This window comes from Glandiceps talaboti, chromosome 2 (assembly GCF_964340395.1).
Source record: "Glandiceps talaboti chromosome 2, keGlaTala1.1, whole genome shotgun sequence".
Lineage (NCBI taxonomy): Eukaryota > Metazoa > Hemichordata > Enteropneusta > Spengelidae > Glandiceps > Glandiceps talaboti.
The window spans coordinates 33,399,410-33,420,631 of record NC_135550.1 but is presented as its reverse complement, the minus strand read 5'-3'; the positions used below and the strand labels follow the sequence as shown (position 1 = coordinate 33,420,631).

The window sequence follows — 21,222 nt, the reverse complement described above, 5'->3', positions numbered from 1 at the left end:
ATACTGTTTTGTTTACAATTTATAGTGACATGTTTTTGGCACAAGGTCAATTTGTCAGGTAAATATAGGCTCATAAATGCATTATTGTGGCTATTAGACAGAGCTATAAATGAACTCTAAAACAGTACTGGAATGTGACATTGTCATTCCTGCCTTGTACACACCATAGTCACTACCAATCTACCATACTCAATGATTGATGTGATTTCAAACAGTGTAGATGATAATGTTGGTTATTCTTATATCATAATTCATTATTAAAATTTACATTTAAGAATGAAACATTTAAATGTAAATGAAGAGAGAAAATATCTTTAGTTTATGGTATTACTATTGGCTAACTGTATTTACTAAAACCTGTTTAGTTTTGTGTACCACTTTTTTCGTCACAGATTCATGCACAAATAAGTGTTGTATTTTCAGTCACACATTCAAGCACAATCAGTGTTGTATTTTCATATCTTGGGTTCCGCCCTAAACTACATTATACCCACATACAATGTATCCTATCATTACATCCTTATCAGCTGTACTTACAGTTCATTCAGAGACTAGACATGGCTTGACAGTTTTCATTAAAGTTGAAATGGGCCAGATGTGTGTGTGTGTGTGTGTGTGTGTGTGTGTGTGTGTGTGTGTGTGTGTATGTGTGTGTGTGTGTGTGTGTATGTTTAGTTCTCTGTATATATTGCTTTAATATTAAACTTTCAGAAAATGTAGTTTTATATCACATCATATGCAAATGTGGACACCATCGTTCATTCTAAACAAAAGAGTGTGATCAAATAGTGTCATTTTTATGGAAATTTGCTGTTTGAGATAAACATATGTAATAATAACAGAAGCCCATGCCGTGTCAGTGCCAGTGTGGGTACTCGGGGTATTTGCACTCATGGTTGCAGAGTTTTCTGCTGCACTTCCACAAGTGCAAAGAACACTGCAAATCACTGATGCAAATACCCTGAGTATGCCACACTTACACTCACACATCATGGGGTTCTGTGTCATAATTCTGATATTGTGGGTATATCAATGCTTATGTTTATGCTATTGTTGCACCTTCAATAAGTTTTATTCCAAGAAGTTAAACTTCAAATCCTTCACAAGTAAAATTGGACAGTCAGAGTTTTTTTAAAGATAGTTAAAGGCCAGGGTTTCAATCCCAGGTTCTCACATTAGTGTTATCTTATCAGTTAAAGGCCAGGGTTTCGATCCCAGGTTCTCACATTAGTGTTATCTTATCAGTTAAAGGCCAGGGTTTCAATCCCAGGTTCTCACATTAGTGTTGTCTTATCAGTGGAGCCATGAGTATTACATAAGATTATTCTTTTGTTCCAGACCAACTTTCTATAGCTCTGCCAGACAACTGTTTTTCACACCTTAACTTTAATCCTTTTTCTTCTAAGTGGGCCTTTAAAATATTTTAAACTTCAAACTGTTTAGCCAGTTTTAGAAAAGGTATTGATATGAAATGTTGATACAACAAAATCACAACTATACATGCTATTAGACTGATCTCTAGAGATGTTCTAGCTGTCAAATTGTCAACTTACCCTTTTTACTACATTCAGAAACATCACAACAGCTTCCAGGTTGTCCAGTTCCTTCATTTAATAACCTTTTCTCATAGCCTTCTGCACACATAATTTCAATACATGTACTGGGGTCACAGATGCACTGTGGGGGACGGGGACAACAATCACCAGGCAGTGTAAACCCTTCAACTGCTTTGCTATCTTCAGGACAGTTAGTTACAAAAACAGGTTCACATCGGGCTTTGGAGCAGTCAAAGATTTCTTCTGTAATATAAAAATAACATGACATTTTGAGCTTTGGAGTTTATCATAATTGTCTTAATAACGCTTTCAAAGAGTTTTGAAGTATATAAAGTTAAACAACATTGCTACATGGACAGACCAATACACACACATGACAATGCAAGATGCAATGTGTGGTATTGTGCACAGCAAAAAAGGGAAAACACCTTAGAAATTTGTATTTCATGTGACTTGTGTGAACAGAAAAATTGGAAACCACCTTAGATTTGTAGTTCATGTGACTTGTGTAAACGGGAAAACACCTTAGATTTGTATTTCATGTGACTTGTGTAAACGGGAAAACACCTTAGATTTGTATTTCATGTGACTTGTGTAAACGGGAAACCACCTTAGATTTGTAGTTCATGTGACTTGTGTAAACGGGAAAACACCTTAGATTTGTATTTCATGTGACTTGTGTAAACGGGAAAACACCTTAGATTTGTATTTCATGTGACTTGTGTGAACGGAAAAATGGAAAAACACCTTAGATTTGTGTTTCATACGATTTGTGGAAACGGGAAAATGGGAAAACATACATTGGCAAGTTTCTTGTTTCAAACACATGCACGGAGAAATGGGGCAACTTTTTAGATTTGTAGTTCATATGCACAAAAAAAGAATTAGGAAAACATTTTAGATTCATATTTTTAAGTTGTTATTTTGCCAAGGGAAAAGGGAATCTCCAATTTCCTATGTCTCGCCACCCTGAATGTCCACACAAACAATAGAGTTAACACTTAGGAAACACTGCAGATGTATTAGAGAACCACTATGTAGTACGCAAATCAACTGACAATTGACAAGTCCAAAGCCATTACAAGTAATCAGTTAGTTGTGGCCTTGGTCAAGAATGAATGCAGAAATAAACTACACAAGTCTTATAGTCAATTTGCTATTCACAGTTTTATAGAAAAAAAAAAGTACTAAAGATACTAGGACATCTACATGATTAAATTTTCAAAAAAATAAGAAGTCAAGGCCTGAGAAGTGAAATAAATCTGTAAACATCAATTGAAAAAGAGTTAAAGTTGTACTCTAACCCTTTTTAATCTTTTGAGAAACATACAAGGATGAAGGTCTTAGTGTAACGTCTTCATTCATTCTTCATACTTCTTGTCTATCCTCTTTCACACTTTAGTTTGTTTGCTCTTTTTTTTATTTACATGTAGTGTGTCTCATAAGACCTGCTGGCCATTGAACTTTGGTTGTGTATAGCCTTGTTTGTACACACGTTCCATAACAAGGAAAATTAAATTTGAGATGGGCTGACCAGTTTTGGTTGGTACAGTCGACTCATGACCAAAAACATATTAACAGTGTTACCACAGATGACTGTAGTCCCTCAAACCAACAGAATTAAAAGTGACAGTTATCCTGTTAAAGCTGGGATATTAGGATATATGTCCTGTTATGCCAAATAATGTATATCAGCAGGAGATAAGGTTTCATATTAAAACCACAAATGTCAGCTTGATTGGGCCCGTAAAGTGAACAACTTAGCAGCGCTGTAAAATTAAAACACAAGTACTTGAAACTTTGTTTGCTCATCAACAAATGTATTTCAAATGTGATGCTTAATATGTAATGAAAAGATTTCAACTTATTTATATGCAAATTAATTGTCCTTTTCAAATATGTAATTATCAATAGTCCATATATTGGGTCATTATGACATTAATCTTGTGTGCATATTGTTTTCAGAAATTAATATATCCTATGGCTAAGTTTGTTATAATGCTTTCAGAGTAATTTACAAGAGGATCTCAACATAAAATTTTGTATATCACACATGTACATACTCAGTTCCACTAGGCACAACATTTTAACTATATCTTCATCCTGCCTGAAAACCTAAATCTGTGATATCAGAATCCCATACATTTGTATGATCACCATCAACATGCTAGTGTTTCCCCAATTTTTTTGTGTTTTCACACCACACAGCATTGCCTAGCTTGACAGCCAAGTCTGTGAGCTATCATATATGTATCAGTATATAACTTGCTACTGGTGACAACTCGAGTTGATTGGGCATGTGAATGAACCAAACAATGTGACAGTCACTGTTATAGTCATAGTTTAAAAATGTTAAGAATCTCCCTTCATTTACTTATAATTCAGCTTCATAATCTCTACCCTGTTTTTTTCATTACAAAAATCCTATGTGGTCCCTGCACTGCCGACTCTACTTGTCAGGTTGCGGTCAGTTTTCAACCCACTGGCCAAGTTGTGGTCAGGTTTCACCTAGGGCTAAAACACAAGACAAGAATGACAACTTGGTGGAGCATCTCCATCATTGCACATTTTTAGGCACTAGGTGATTTTATTTCTGCTAGAAATATTACCACTCAACCCTGACCCACTTATTATCCTCACAGCATGTTAACCAATCTCAAGTAATATCTCTTACAATTTTTTCCCCTGTGGGGGTCCTTTTTCCCAAGTTTCATGTTGACATGTTTTGAATTTTGTTCATCCTCCCACACACACATGACATCTCTGATTTCTACTGCTGATATCTATATATAGCAGCTAAAGCAGAGATTGAAATGTCACAAATGGACATCTGAGTCAAGTATTCAGAGGCAGTGTTGGTGGTGTCAATGACCAGTGTTCACTGCAGATATAAAGCACTACTCTCCTTGTACACACTCATAAAAAAATCTGTCATACTGTTTTTCCATATGGACTATGATTTTCTTGTCTGTTCTTTGAGAACAGGTTGATTCTACAAATAACTGTCTACAGCTAGCATATTGAACATCAAGCCATAACCATGAAGCAACATAATTTTAACTAAGTATTCATATCATGGTGAAAATGAGACAATTTGGTTAATAAACTTTTATACAAGGATAAAAGTCTGATACACAGTGAAACCCTCTAAGCAGCCAATAATGATCACTAAAGACTCTCACTCAGCTTACTGGGCATGAATAAGTACATTGGTATCCTAATGTTTAAAAGCAATCAAAGTCAACAGCCATGGCGTAACTATTTTAAAGTTTTGGTTCCTACCATGTATGGAATTCCTATGTACATATCGGGGTAAAAAAACAGAAACAACTTTTAGCTTGTGGAATGTGAGTACCAGAGGAACCTTGTGTTTTGGGTGTGTCCCCAAAGAAACAATTTAAAGTAAATAACCTTTCTCCCCTTGGTTTTAACAAACTATGTACACATGTCAAGGAATTGCACATCTGTTAGGATCACAGGCTAGCTGAGAGCTTCGTCGGTTTTTTTCCTTATTTACTGACTCTAACTGCTTCTGTGGCATTCAAAGTAAACTACGATACTTTTGATATAACAATTAAAAGAAAACATGATGCATCAATTTATTAATCTCCTTGAAAGGTAAATCAGAAGTACTATAATTTATACTTCATGGATTTTTGATTTTTGATTTTTGATTTTTGATTTTTGATTTTTGATTTTTGATTTCAATGGAATAGCTAGGTTTTAACACCACTGGGTCCTTGCATACTTTATAAATAGCTGACATTAGCTTAATCATTTGTATGGTAACACATTTCTTTGAACACTACCACAAGATCAGTTGATGGGCTGTATTTATTCCTGCTTGCAGACAGAGTACATGTTAAGTCAGCACTCTAATTCTGGCATTGTTAGTGTCCTAGGATGAGCCAGGCATGAAACTTGGACTTGCCAGAAATACCAATAGCTAAAGAATTAGCACACCCAGTAGTCAAATATTAGCAATAAATCAACTATTAATGACTGTTTTGACATTTTTTTACTACAGAAGTGTTTGCTGGATGACCAAAAGTCATGAAATCAGAAATTTTCATAATTTCAAATCCCTCAACATATCCTGGGATGTGGTGGTGGTCTACGTACACTCACATACTTTGTTGGGTGCATTGAAAAATTATGAAAAGTTCTGACATTGAGATTTTTGGTCAGCCGAGCAGAGACTTTTTTCGTCAAAGAGATTTGAAATAGGTAAACTGAAGATTAATTGCTAATATTTGACTGCTGGGACTGATATTTTTTGTTGTTGGCATGCAAGCACTTTGGTTGTGTACTCTGAATTGAAGCGTTCAGGGGCATGTTAGAATGCATCCCATACTCAACTACCAGCAGGACTAGCCTAGCGCCTGTGTTCAGTCTTGAAATTATACTGATACCCTGAAATGATGAATATTGAGAGGAGCTAAATATTGAGGGGGAGGGGATGGCTCTGACATTGCATCTACAAAGCATTATATCGTCACTGAAGGGAAGTTTAATCAGTAATCTCAGCAAGTTTCTGTATGGGAGTGAAGTGACATAAAGAGTGTCTAATTTCAGCAGTATATGAGTGACAAAGACAACCAGTTCTAAATTGCAGGTTGTAATGAAAGGCCTGATGTCGGAACAGTATTGTTATGTCTTCTATCCAATGTGTCCTACCAAGATGATAGATATCATTGTAAGATTCCAGGAGCCATCAGTGTTTATGCCCTTGGCAATAAGTAGACTACTACCTGCTCCCCATGGGGATGAGTTTCTATTACTACATAATACCAAGTCTGTGTACCACTGACTATTACCACTAAAGATATATTATCTGCCTTTACATTTGATGGTGGTCCTAACGTCAAAGTGCTCACAAACCTTGCCATATGAAACTTGTAATAAGCTAAATACTAATTTCCCAGTGCTTCGCTTCAGTTGCTAACTATTGTTTTTCAACCTTGATATTCCCATACACATGAATTTCATTACCTTTCCTTGTTTATTGCAGTAACTAACCTTTGAAGTATACCTCCCCTCCCTTTTGAGTACTTGTAAATGTTTTCCAACCTTGCATCTTTACTGAAAATGTAACCTTGCATTTGGTATTACTCACATATATTTAAGTCTATTCCTATAAGCCTGGAAGGCTGTAGTGTTCCCAAACCTTGGCAAACCCATACAAATATTGACTTTGCATTGGATGCCCAGTGACCTGTGAAAGATTCAACACTTAATGATTGGAAGTGATTTTTTCACTCCACTGGAACATTGAAAAAGTCTGCAATCAGACCTGATACGGGAAAGGCCTGTACTCCTATAGAATGAAGTAATGAAACAAGGCAAATGAATTGCCTGTGAATTGCCTGTCACCACCTTAGCCTGATGAACCAGTGAGTAGAAATCCAAACATGTACAGTTTTAGCAGTTTTCTCTCTGTTGCAGGAAACCATATCTGAAACCTATAATTGGATTAATCAGTTAGCCAAACACATTAGAGGAAAGTCCTATTTGCACAACTGGTTCCCAGGAGAGTGCTTTGGTTAGGGGAAAAGATACACACTTAGACACAATACTGGGATCTTGTGGACAAAAATGTCAAACAATTATGTTTAACTCACTAATTTTAGAACAATTTAGAAGGGAGATTATTTTCCTTGATCCAATAATGTCACCAGATTGGATTATCAAAATAAACCCTTTTCTATGTAAGAATGACTTCATAATCTCTAGATAAATACCAACTGTTTACTTTATATAGACATTAAATATTTTTCTAAGGATTAATTTGGGAAAAGGTTTGAAGTAAATGGTTAGTAACTGTAAACTCTAAATAGCATCATTGTGCAGTCAAGTCATGGAAAACATACAAACTTTCAATGAGGAACATGTACAACAACAACATCCTGAATTTCTTCTACTAGAGAGGAATGTTCCAATAAAATATTTTGATTCCTCAGTAGCAGTTTTAAAAGGAAAGGCTAAAAATATCTTCTTTTGAGTTCATGAACTGTTGAAGTGAAGAATTCCTAGTGCAATATGACTATTCCTGCATTGGAAATGCTTTCAAATATCTACTAAATTTAGATTGTTTTTCCTTTTCTAGACTGAGTACAGTTCACCAATAAAGTTAAAATACTACTTGTGATTGGCAGTTTACCAAGCTTGCTGAGGGGCTATGAGCATAACATGGAATAGCGCTTTTAGTATGTTATGCTCCGCCTCCATGTCCTCCCATACAAATGTTAGTTGAATGGAGCTTTGTGCATGTACACTAATTGATTAATCCCAAGGAAACTTTATCAAATTAGTATAGGAAAAATCACAACATGGAATCATAATGGTCATGGTAATATTTCTAATGCAATTAGCAATGCTTAGTTGTGAGCTGTTTTACAACAACAACAACAACAACAACAACAACAACAACAACAACCCTGTATTTGTAAAATGACAAGTAATCAATCACAACCCCTATAACTAAACTATTATTATGAAAATGCATGTCTTTACTGGTTCTGCAGTTTACTTGTTAGGGGCTGGAGGGGAGAGGTATGAGCAGGGTAGGGGGCACTCTTTGATTTTTTTGCAGTCAGTCAAAATATTTTCTTTGCTGTGATATGACCATATATGAAGGTATACCATATACCAAACACTACGCTACAGTTTTACATAATATCTATATATATAGATATATTATATCTTGTCTATTAAAACCATCAAAGACATCAGCTAGTGAGATGTGTAAACATCATTTCTGTACAATAGCTAGGTATGAAACATCATTTCTGTAGGACAGCGAGGTAAGATGTGTAAACATATATCTGTAGGACAGCTAGGTAAAGATGTAGTAAACATCAGATCTGTAGGACAGCTAGGTAACATGTGTAAACATATCTATAGGACAGCTAGGTGAGATGTGTAAACATTATATCTGTAGGACAACTAGGTAACATGTGTTAACATCAGATCTGTAGGACAGCTAGGTAATGTGTAAACATCAGATCTGTAGGACAGCTAGGTAAGATGTGTAAACATCAGATCTGTAGGACAGCTAGATGAGATGTGTAAACATTATATCAGTAATATGGCTAGATGAGATGTGTAAACATTATATCTGTAATACAGCTAGGTGAGATGTGTAAACATTATATCTGTAGGACAGCTAGGTGAGATGTGTAAACACCATATCTGTTGGACTTGCTTGCATTGACTCATTGACAATATAGAAAATAGTTTCATCCATACTGTGTCACTGACAGCCAGTCCTAATTGTTACTATCCATGTTGTACATTTCTTTCTTTCCCATTGATGGCCAGCCATAGTGGTCACTACCCACTAGTTAGTAAGTTCATTCCCACTGACATCCAACCCTAATGTTTACTATCCGTGTTGTACAGTTCTTTCTTTCCCATTAATGGCCAGCCATAGTGGTCACTACCCACTAGTTAGTAAGTTCATTCCCACTGACATCCAACCCTAATGTTTACTATCCGTGTTGTACAGTTCTTTCTTTCCCATTGATGGCCAGACACAGTGGTCACTACCCACTAGTTAGTAAGTTCATTCCCACTGACAGCCAGCCCTAATGTTTACTATCCATGTTGTATAGTGCTTTCATTCCCATTGACAGCCATCTCTAGTGTTTACAGTTCTTTCCCATTGACAGTCAGCCATAGTAGTTATGGTCCTATCAATTCACTGAATAGTTCACTGCTTCAGATATTATTATCAAAATGTAGATAAGCTATATTTAGGTGCTAAGCTTGGTGTATCATAACTTCTTTGCAAATCAGGAATTTCCTCTAGTCCTCAATGACTCATTGCTACTTCACTTGACATACCACAGGTTAGAGCAAATAAGGTCCAAATTGGTTGGACTGATAAGAAAGCAACATAGTTAGTTGGCAGAGGCAAGTTTACATAAAGTAGGTGGACAACACTGAGTTCATGACACTGGGTTTTGTCAAATGTTTGGTACCAATCTGTAACAGCTACTCTGTCAACACAACTCATTTATTTCCATTTCCAAAGCAAAGATGTGACATGGATGTTTTAAATATATAGCCAAGATAATTGTAATTAACTTGATAGCTTGCCTGTGCAGTTTATACCAAATACTACATTTATTATTGTACTTATTTACTACTGTATTTGACATGAATGGGTAAGAGTAAACATGTGACTACTTTGAAAAGTATGGCTATATATGCGGAGGTAATTTTAAAACTGTCAAACATCACCTATCTGAGTTAGATACAACTTAAACTCTGAAAAATCTGTGATTACAGTAGAAAGAAGCATTCACACTGAACACGTTTGTATCTACCACCTATGCACTCCACATCATCCATATTTAGCAATTACTCCCTAAAGTATACTTTTTGACTGGCCCACATGCTATAGTAGAGTGGGTTGAAGAGCTAGCAGGATTACTGCAGTCACTTGTGGCTTTTACCTCAACAAAGCAATAAAGTGATGTAAATTGATGGTGACTTCCTGATTACAAAATGTCAACAATGGAAACAGCCTTTCCCAAAGTTACATCAGCTATAATGTTTACTGACATGTTGCATAACATTTAAAACATGAGGCATTCAGCCAATCAACTTTTTTAATCATCACAAGATGTAGAAATCATTTTTGATCCATAAGTACTGATAGCTTTAGCAAATAAAACTGTGGTCATTGACATTACAAAAGTAGACGGAATTTAAAGTCCATGTAATAACAGGTATTAAACTTTTCAAGTGACTTGTTTGTGTCACACCACATATTTGTGGTGGTAAGAGTTTAAGGGAGGAACCATATAATTAGCTGGGGAGGGGTATAAAGTAATTCACTTCAGATCCTCATCCCTAGTTCCATCAGAAACCTCTAAAATTCACATCCCCAATGTGTTCAAATCATCCACTGTAAAACAGAGTACTTTTTAGATTTAGAGAACTTCAAAGTTTCTACCAATGTTGAACTACTTAACAGCTCAGTGGCAAGCATTCAACAACTTTCCAACATTTTTTGGACCAGACTACTTATTATTATCATTAATAACAGTCTCTTGAATGATCCCTTTATTAGGATTTAATATTATTAGCATTGCTGAATATTATTTAAACAAATTATGATCTTTTTTATGAATCTAAACGGAAACAATTTTTCACTGCAACATTTCTTAAATACATCATCACCACTATGTTTGTAACACACACACACACACACACACACACACACACACACACACACACACACACACACACACACACACACACACACACACACACACACACACACACACACACACACACACACACACACACACACACACACACACACACACACACACCTTAATATCTGTATCAGCTAACAGAAAACTATCTCTCTTTTGGCTGAAAGGTTCTCTGAGCACAATAACTATTGTCCCAATAACAACATGGATGGTTGGCTTCAGTGATCATTACACAAACAGGCAGACACGATTATCTTGCTGCCCTGACATCAATAACAGAGACGAAAATCTCTTAAAATATGTTTCTGTTCTTTACATTGTTCCTACCACTTGTTGGCTAGTGTGTTCCCTTCATCAAAAGCACCAGATGTTGATGGCTCTTGGATACACTGAAATTGGCCCAGAGGTACGTACATTCTTGCTTGAAAGACCTCTACTCTCATTGGTATTTCCAAAGACTCATTTGACTGGCTTTCAATGTGTCCCAAATATTTGCCTGCAAGAAATGTGCCCCTTCTACTTAGGAAACTGATGTAGTAATCATGGATGGCTCTACTTGCATTGCCACTCTTTGCCAGTAATGCGAGATATGGGTCGAATGCAGAATAAATGACTCTCATTTTCAGACTCATTTTGTAGGCTGATCGGATTCTACATTTAGAAAAATTCTTTTGACCTCTACTGTAATAAATAATGCAGTTGTGTATGGAGAAACAGAATGGAAGAATGGGAGAGAATAGGTCAAATACTTTGGTATCAGGTGTTGGGGTGAATCAGGGATTACTGAGAGGTGATATGTCTGTGTTAGAATTACTTTGAGGTAATCTCCTGGTCATTGTTGTTTGCATCTAAAGTCCACTAACTACCATAGGCCAATAACTGTCTACAAATCCATAAACTTGGGGTTGAATGGCCAAAATCATCAGGTCACTTGAGATAACTATACTGATGAAAACATACCACTGGTAACTTTTGGGTTCTTAACAAAAAGTATAATAAATGTAGAGTTCATAGTAATTTATACACTTGTCAAGTATAAATTGGACAATTATTTATATTGAGATAACTCCAATGAAAACATACCATTGGTAACATTTGGACTATCAACTAAAGTCATAATATAGATACAATGTATGTACTCTACTCACAATAACTAATTGTCAAGTATAAATTAAACAATAATCAGTCATATTTATGGTTTAAATGATCATGATTGAGTAATATTCCACAACAGATCAATAGTTATCATTTTCATGTTGGATATTGGACATGTAAAGGAACATGGTGGACCTGTTGACTATATTCATATGATTTTTGACATTCAATCATACAATGAAGTTCATCAAGATGACACTCAAAGTGTTCAAAAGGGTTCACCATCACCATCATTGTATACTACCTATAGGTAACACAGCTTTTTCAGAGAGATATCTTAGAAGTGTTCTGTTCTTGAATGGTTCTGTTTTAGTGACACATACTTAATATTACATAGTCAAGGTTTTCATGTCATGTCATGACTTAGACTGTAAAGAAAAATGGCGCCAATGGCACTGTAGCACAACTGGAGAATTTGAGCAATGATTGACAACATAATTTTCAGGTTTGATAGTATATGTGGCTGCTGCTGAGATATTATTTGCTAGCTATACACATGTCAACTTTAGAAATGGTTATCCACATGCCTTATCTATCCTTGTTGTTATCTATGCAATTTACATTGTCATTTAATGTTGCTATGGGCATGGTCTTGTTGCTAGACATATTTGCATACATTTTTTTAGGTTTATTCATTACCTTACCCAATGGTTTTGTTATCTTTACAAACTATGGCATTTGGCTGTTGCTAAGGGTAGCTATGGATAATTTTGTCATATGTCATTTATAGCATCTGCAGATTAACACCTGTAGACAGATCCCCACCAAATTTATCTGCAGATTAACACCTGTAGACAGATCCCCACCAAATTTATCTGCAGATTAACACCTCTAGAGAAATCCCCACCAAATTTCAGGCCAATCCACCCAGTATATTTTGAGATATACATGTATCAAGAACTTTTTTTTTAATTCACATCCTGAATCATATTTTCATCTAAAATCTCCCCACTCATTTTGGATTTCAGAGCACCATCATTATATATGGCCTTGGGAAAGGGTCTGAGGAATTCCCTTGAAATAAAAAAAAATGAACAAGTGCTTGCCTCACTTCATTTGAGAACCCCTTTCTTCCTTACATTTACACATGGGCCTCTAATACTTCACTATTTTGCAAAATATTTGAGTAGTTCCCTCTCCCCCACCCTTCACTTTTTGAATAAACACCACCCCTCCCCTTGTGGCTTTGCATATTTTTGTGACAGATTCCTCTGATCCCCCCCACCCCCAACTATAAATAATGTTTTTTTCCCCCCAATCAGATTTTAGACCTATTTGCATATCACTGATGGGATCAGCACTCCATGAACAATTCTTCATCAACACATCCCCAAGAACACCCAAACCAAATTTCAGATCACCCTACCTCGTAGTTTTTTAGTTTATTTTTCCCAAAAAAGCACATATATTGACCAAAATCACACACCAGTGACGCAATAATTTTCATTTGCAATATTAAATTTTTCACATCCACACAAACACACACACACACACATACACACACACACATACACACATACATGCATACATACATACATACATACATACATACATACATACATACATACATACATACATACATACATACACACCCAGACACACATATATCTAGATACACACACACACACACACACACACACACACACACACACACACTGCACCATACTACACATAAGTTCAGTTGCGCTTTAAACTAACAAAACATGTTTGTGAAACATGATGGAAGACAGGCTGAGTAACAGAATGACACAACATTACATAAGGTAGTAACTTACTGTAAACTGTAAAAGTAAAAAAATTCACTTCTTGTCGGTTGTCAAGTAGTGATTGAATTTAGAAAAATCCTAAACAACAAATAAACACACAAAAAATGAGTAAACTGAGTCAGATAGCTGTATACTTAGTCTGTTATTGTAACATAGGCCAAAATGTTTACTGCCGTTGATCCCAATTTAGTATGCACAGACAGTTACATACCCCAATCAACAAATTTTCCTTTTTGTGTAAAAGTGTGAAAAATATTTACCACTAAATGCAAATTTGGAAAAACACTTTAATTAGTGAAGCTTCTGTGGCTATATTTTGTTTTTCCTCGGCAGCGTTAAATTGATTCCCCAGGCACTTACAGTTTCTTAGGAACACAACTGAAACTGGCTGCTTTCACTATTGACCTTGGGGTGTTTACAGGAGTTCCCAGTAACCACTGTTATTGTTTTACTGAGAGCTGTTTATCTCTTTCAAGTGTTGTTTAACTAAGTTTCAAGTATTCCAGGAATTTCAGACACATTTACATCGGGATAAAAGAAGTAAAGTCTTCTCACCTTGATAGATTTCCCAAACTAATTGTGTTTTGTGAAAAACATACAGAGTTTTGGCTCATCACCTGCTAATATAATTAAGCAGACAATCTTTTTAGTAGTGTGAGTGGTTCAGTCCTGTTGATTGATAGATGATTCATTAACATCAGACCCTAATGGCTTACTCACATTTAATCCTGGTTCTCTTTCTTGTGTGTCTGTGTGTATGTGTATGTACGTGTGTAGGTGTGTGTAGGTGGGTATGTGTGTGTGTATCGTGTGTGTATGTATGTGTGTATGTGTGTCTGTGTCTGTCTATGTATGTGTGTGTCTGCGTGTGTATCTGCATGTCTGTGTGTGTATGTGTGTGTGTGTGTGTGTGTGTGTGTGTGTGTGTGTGTGTGTGTGTGTGTGTGTGTGTGCAAGTTGATTGATAGCTTGCCAGATAGTACTTATCACATGCATCACTACAGTTAAGTACATGATTTAGCTTAACTACTGGAGTTACCTGTTGGAAGGTGATTTGGGAGAAGACAAAAAGTTTGTTTACAGTATCTACAATTAGCTCCCTTGTCTTAAACTGTTTGGTTCATGGACAGAACATGTTAAGCACAATTTACTGACACATGTCATGTGCCCAGCTAAACTTTAAATATGTTCTCCTTATGGACACTTCACATGCTGGCCAAAAAACAAACACCAGAATGCATAGGTCTACTCAGGAAGGTGAGGAAAGGCAAACAGGTGGTCACAAATGCCCCTCTCAGAGTGACACCACTGCCCTGTGATTGATGGCACAGGTTAAGCACTTGTTATCTATGACAAGAGAATGGTTCAAACAGTGTAATGTATAATCTGACTTGGCGTGGACCCATTGGAATTCTCACCTATTCATCCTGCCTCACTATCATCAAATTATTACTTTTCAATCAGTTCCTAAAACAACTCACAGTCATGTACTGCAAACTATTCCATGAATTAAATGAAAACACGGTGAACAGAGTACCAGTTTACTGGTTTTACACAAAAACATTCCCAAGAAACAAGTAGAATTTGCTTGGTTTGTTTTGAACTTAGACTTGTTTTTCAGGGAAGCTTGCTTACCAAAACTGACTGGCTTTGATTTGATTATCTTGGAGTTATGCAAAAACCTGCCTTTGTCTATCAATGCAGGATAAGCATGCATGGCATGCAGTTAATTGTACAGCAGATCACCACTCACCAAAGCTATTTATTTTGCTTGTTCCAAAGCCTACAGAAAAGTCACTGAGAGGGCAAATAATGGACATCACTATTGTATGTAACACTGATATCAGATGGGAAGAAAAAACCAGTAGTTGATTAAATATGTTCACAAATAGATCGTGTGTATATATTCCAGCAATTACATCAAAATGTGTGCCCACACACATACAGTTGAAAAACAACTCTCTGAAAAAACAGACACATTTTGAATTCTGCTGAATTATAACAATAAACACAATTCTTTGTCTTCAACACAGAATATTCCTAAATATTAGCGGTATGCAGTCAAATGTGTTTTCCTCCAGAGACATAACTGGAGTAAGGTCATGCATTGAGACGTAAACATGGTAGATGAAATGAGGCAAATGCATCCTTAGAATGGCCCAATTTATTCACCCTATTCACTAACTTCTTGTTTGTTTATTCTAATGTAAGATCCCTTAGCTATGGACAACTGCGTCAATTACACAGAAAAGCAGGCATTCTTGCCCATTTAATACCTACAGTTGTCTACTTTAAGGACTAAAAATGATGAACTTCTCACACATCACGTACATAGCTGACTTGTATTTTGAGATGATGACCTATGGTTGCCATATAAAACCCTGAATTCTAAACTTAGGGGGACAGCATTATTGAACCATGAATTAAGATCACACAATATCTCACTTGATCAGATATGCAATGACAGACATGAACAGGTTATAAGAGAGATGTTGCAGAGACTGTCCTCAGATTTGCAATGAGACTATAATATAAGAGAACTAAAATCACACTTTTCCCAGGAACAATACCACCACACATTAATGTCATATTTTGATCGATTTCGTATACACCATCTGGAGGCTTCTAGTGCATGAAACTGTCAAACTTTCCTTTCTTTCCTCCAATGTCACCTCACCAATTTCTGTCATGTTCATTCAAAAGTAATACCATGAATTTAAACATTAACATTGACTGCTAGTGAAAGAAAACAAAGTAACTTTTGTAAGTTATGGTTGACAGGTTGATTTAAAGTGACCAAACATACAACACTTATGACTTTATGTAAATGGATAATGTTGGAAAGAAGGCCACACAATTGTTTGCACAATGTCATATGTTTGTTAAGTTGGTACAATTTGTCACCTTCAATAGAAATGTACACAACCTAAGAGCCTTACAGAAATTTTGACAAAAGCCAACACTTAATCTCTGACAGTGATTAGAACTGACTTTGCATGTTTGAGTGGTTAACCATGATCAGACCTACAAATCTTGTAATTCTTGGTTTAAAGTTGTTGTCTTGTCAACTGAATTGACCAAACATTAATCATACCAAACGATCAAGTACACTTCTTAAGTTAATGTCAGTGATCTAGCCACTGATATCTAACACGCCTATACTTCATGTCGTACAGCAAGGGAGGAATAAATCAGCTGACAAATATAATCATAAGCATGGAGAAAAGGATTCAAATTTTTCGTACATTAGGAAATTGAAGAAAACATGGATCAATGGATATTTAATGAATTACATGAGAAGTAATAATCATAATCCTCCCTCCCTCCATAAAAATATTGGCCAGTCCCTGAATACACAAACATATGACAATTAATACTCCTCCCTCCATAAAAATATTGGCCAGTCCCTGAATACACAAACATATGGCAATACTTACTGACTGAGTCTGTTTGCAGAGATCATTGGGTCAGTCAAATTTTTCTCCATAAAGTAATCATCACTTCTTTAAATAGAAAAGCAACTTTGTCTGTAGACTGGCTACTAAATCACACTACATGAATTATGTTACACAGTACTATTTGCAGTGTGTATGAGATTCCACTACATGAATTATGTTATACACTATTTGCACTGTGTGTGAGATTCCCTCATTTTGAGACAAAGTGATATTTATTATATGGATGCATGTGTTGGACTTTTAATTTGATATATCATAAATAACTCCAACACAAGTACTACGAATATCCTGGACTTAAGCACTTACAACTTACAAGTCTTAAATTCATTAGTTTTGTCAAAACATTGCAAGTTGACATGTGAAACAGCATTTTATAAAGGATTAAACTATTATTATGACCAAGCTCTGACTCAAGTTGATGAGAGTTTGTTATATATTGGTTGATTTATTGGTTTTATATACACTATCAGTGATCTATTTTTTGGGTAGTCTTATAATTTACAGTTGTCTTGCTACATATATCTGTCCATGTCAAGTTAAGAAGTTGTGTCCATACACAATTGGCAACTTACCAAGATGACGACATTCTTTTCATCCACATTAACTCAACACTCAAAAACAGTCTTTTTTTGTTCCCTGTTTTTCCTAAACTTTACATAACTTAAACCAGACTGGAATGTTCCAGTAGCTAAATAGCCAATCTAAATGTTCACCAGCAAAACAATTCATCGAATGTTAGCTATCTGCAAAAAGACAAGTATACTATGATGTTTTGAAGTGTTTCTCTTCAAGGATAATAATGGCAATGACTGTACTAATCATACAACATCTCATTTGGTGCACACCATCTGAGTGATACAACATCTCATTTGGTGCACACCATCTGAGTGATGCAACATCTCATTTGGTGCGCACACCATCTATGTGGTACAACATCTCATTTGGTGCACACCATCTGTGTGGTACATCTCATTTGGTGTACAATATCTGAGTGATACAACATCTTTGGTGCACACCATCTGAGTGATACAACATCTCATTTTGTGCACACCATCTGTGTGATACACAACATCTCATTTGGTGCACACTATCTGCATGATCATTATCCCTCATGAATTAACAGAGGTTAACCACTGTGTCAAGATCCTTTCTTTCACCTCTACCTATTTACCATCCATTTAACACCTGAGGCAAACATCTCTGCTAGCATGTGACCATTAAAAACAAGATTCTGTACATGTTTGCCTTCCAGCCGTTGAGCACTTTCAAAATATTATACTAGTGGTGAATTCTACCTTCCCTTTAGACATGCCTTGACATGGCTGTAGTCAGGCATATGCAATACAGTAACAATGGCCTCCTTCCTGCAGGCAGGCCAAGAATATACCACTAACCACTGGTATCCATTCAGGCATGGCCACATTAAAAGCTAAAATTGCTGTTTCAAGCATTCCCTATAGTAGGATACCACCTGATCTTGTGATTAGTGGGGCAAACCTGCTATTTAAATATTCTGCACAACACAGGTTAATTTTCAAATATTCTGAAACCTGGGATCTTCCTGCGTCTCCAAAACACATTATGAAGTAGTTGATGAAACATGGCATTGTTCTATAGCCACATTCAGACCATTACCTGGGGTTCCAGTTAGAAGGCTGGACCCTGATCGAACACCATACATACATTTATGTATTGAGGTTTCTAACTCCTAAATCTCTACCATAGCAACAGAGAAGATCGTGTGTTGCAGTCATGCTTGGCTGCAAAGGTCAATCACCCGTAAGTTACATCATTATCAAATACTCCACCTTTATTGATACTTCACTATAATTTTCACCAGGTGTGAGCACAATGTTTTTAGGCTAATCCCCAATATTAAAGGGTTATTTCATTTTTAGCAGGTTTTACTTGAGAAAAGGGTTAAAATACAGATGAATGTCTGACCCTTGACCTACCATCTTTAAGATAGTATTGGCTAAACTGAACTCAGTCAACATCACTATTCAATTGTCAGCCTGGTGAGAATTGAAAACTTTGTTTTTCCACTTTATTCTGAAGGCTTAGTAGTCACTTGTCAAAACTTGGAGCTGTCATCAGTTAAATGATTGTGAAATTCTTGAAATAGTTTGAAGAATTAAGTCCATTCAAATCACAGATAGCACTATTCCTCTTGGTTGGGGGTGCTGTTGACAATTTGATTACAAAAAATGGCCAAGGTGCAACAGAGGTGTCTAGTCAGTCACATGTGCAGATGCCAAACAGCTTGTTCATATCACCCCATCTATGATAATTACTATTGCAAATATATCTTTGCTGGAAGCAGGATTTGAAATTGCAAATTATTGGTGGCTGACTGACCTACTGTGGTTGTTTTCACACATTTCTTGGTACTTTTAAGTCAAATTCTCGGTATTTTTAAATCAATCTATAGCTGGCACACAGTTCATATCCTGTCCTTTACAAGCTATTTTTGGCGCTAGATTGAAAACAGTGGAGAGGTGAAGAATGTACAAACACTGGATGTGAGCCTGTACAGCTGTCACATCATATAACATGGTCATTTTAGGTTACAATGAATTGAAGAATGAATGTTTTCTATTTTTATCTACATACACATTGACATGCTGTAGATCTTGCTTGATATAACTACTAACAAGGGGAAAGTTCTACACAGTTAAGAAGCTGGGCCTGGTGACCATTCCATAATCCTTTGATATTATATATGACATTTGATATTTATCAAATTCTTTATCAACAAGATGATGTAATCAAACAAATAAAATATACAAAATATCAACATAATTTTCAAAATCATTGGTTTACTAAGTAAATTTGGTTGCCTGTTTATTCAAGCAGTAATTGCAGTAGATACCAATCAGTTATAAATACCACTGCCCCTCCTCATCCCCAATCACAAAATTACTAACCCCTCCCCCTTTATACCTGAATATGTTTGTCTGGGAAAGGGGACAGATCATGAGAACATGACAGGTAGGTATTAATAGTACTTGTCAACAAAAGACAGTCAAAGAACCTAAATTGGTGCAGCACATTGCCTGATCAAGAAAACACTGGAACTTAACAATGTCAGACATGCATGGTAAAAAAGAAAGAGATATCGGGAACTTGAGTCAAGAATTGGCAGAACTCATTGACTTAATCAAGAGTATGGAGAGAAAAACAGATTTCAAATTTGATTTGGGAATTGGCCAAACTAAATTAACAATATGTTGACAGACACAGGAAACCAGATTTGGGAATTGGTTAACTTTATCTAATACCCCCGGTATATTGAAAGACTGACTGGCCCTGGAGTGGCGCTTAGAGCTGGGAATTGAGCAAAACTTTAGCTAATGTTAAAAGTTATAGTAGACTAGAAACTAGTTTTGGGAATTGGTTAATCTGATCATGTACATTGAGTAAATATTATGAGCCAACAGTGATTTCCTAGCTTGCAATGGATACTGTGTTCTTATTACACCACACTATGCCCACTTCCTTTACTCATTGTCCCATCAACATTGTGGTGGTCCCATAAGATCTAACCCCCAGTTCTAACATTAAAAAGAGGCCGCACGATCTGCTAGCACAGGAAGCATATTAAATATTTGGTCTGACAGCCCATCATACATAGATCCAAACATTTGCATAAATATTAGACCTGTCACTACATGGTATAGTTCTTATGATATAATACTTTGATTCTTATGTGTCACCCCTCTGGTATGTTGCCTATTCAAGTTTGACAATACAAATAATTTTACCAAGGACAAAAAAACAATAAATTTGATTATTTAACTGGTAGGTGGGTAACTTTTTCTTTAGGATAATTATAATGATTCACACATTTTTTCATATTTAAATTGATGACTGATTAGTCTCAGAAGGGGTTGAAAACTAAATTAAATATAGACAATGGATCTTACTTGAGGTGTTATGTCCATTCTCTCTTAGAATCAACATGACAAATTCTTATTGTCATAATCAAACAGTTGTCTTATTACAGGCAAAAATTATATTTGCTTTAAAAAATTTAAAAATCAATATTTATGGGATATTA

General features: G+C 35.9%; 1 protein-coding gene across 2 annotated transcripts in view; it reads right to left on the bottom strand.

Annotated features, from left to right (window-relative positions):
• LOC144451130 (cysteine-rich motor neuron 1 protein-like) overlaps window positions 1–21,222 on the bottom strand; it is a 55,033-nt gene that overhangs the window by 14,508 nt on the left and 19,303 nt on the right. For both annotated transcript variants that reach the window (XM_078141905.1, XM_078141914.1), the window contains exon 3: window positions 1,554–1,799. In XM_078141905.1, coding sequence (XP_077998031.1) covers window positions 1,554–1,799 — 246 coding nt within the window. The remainder of the gene's footprint in view (window positions 1–1,553; window positions 1,800–21,222) is intronic.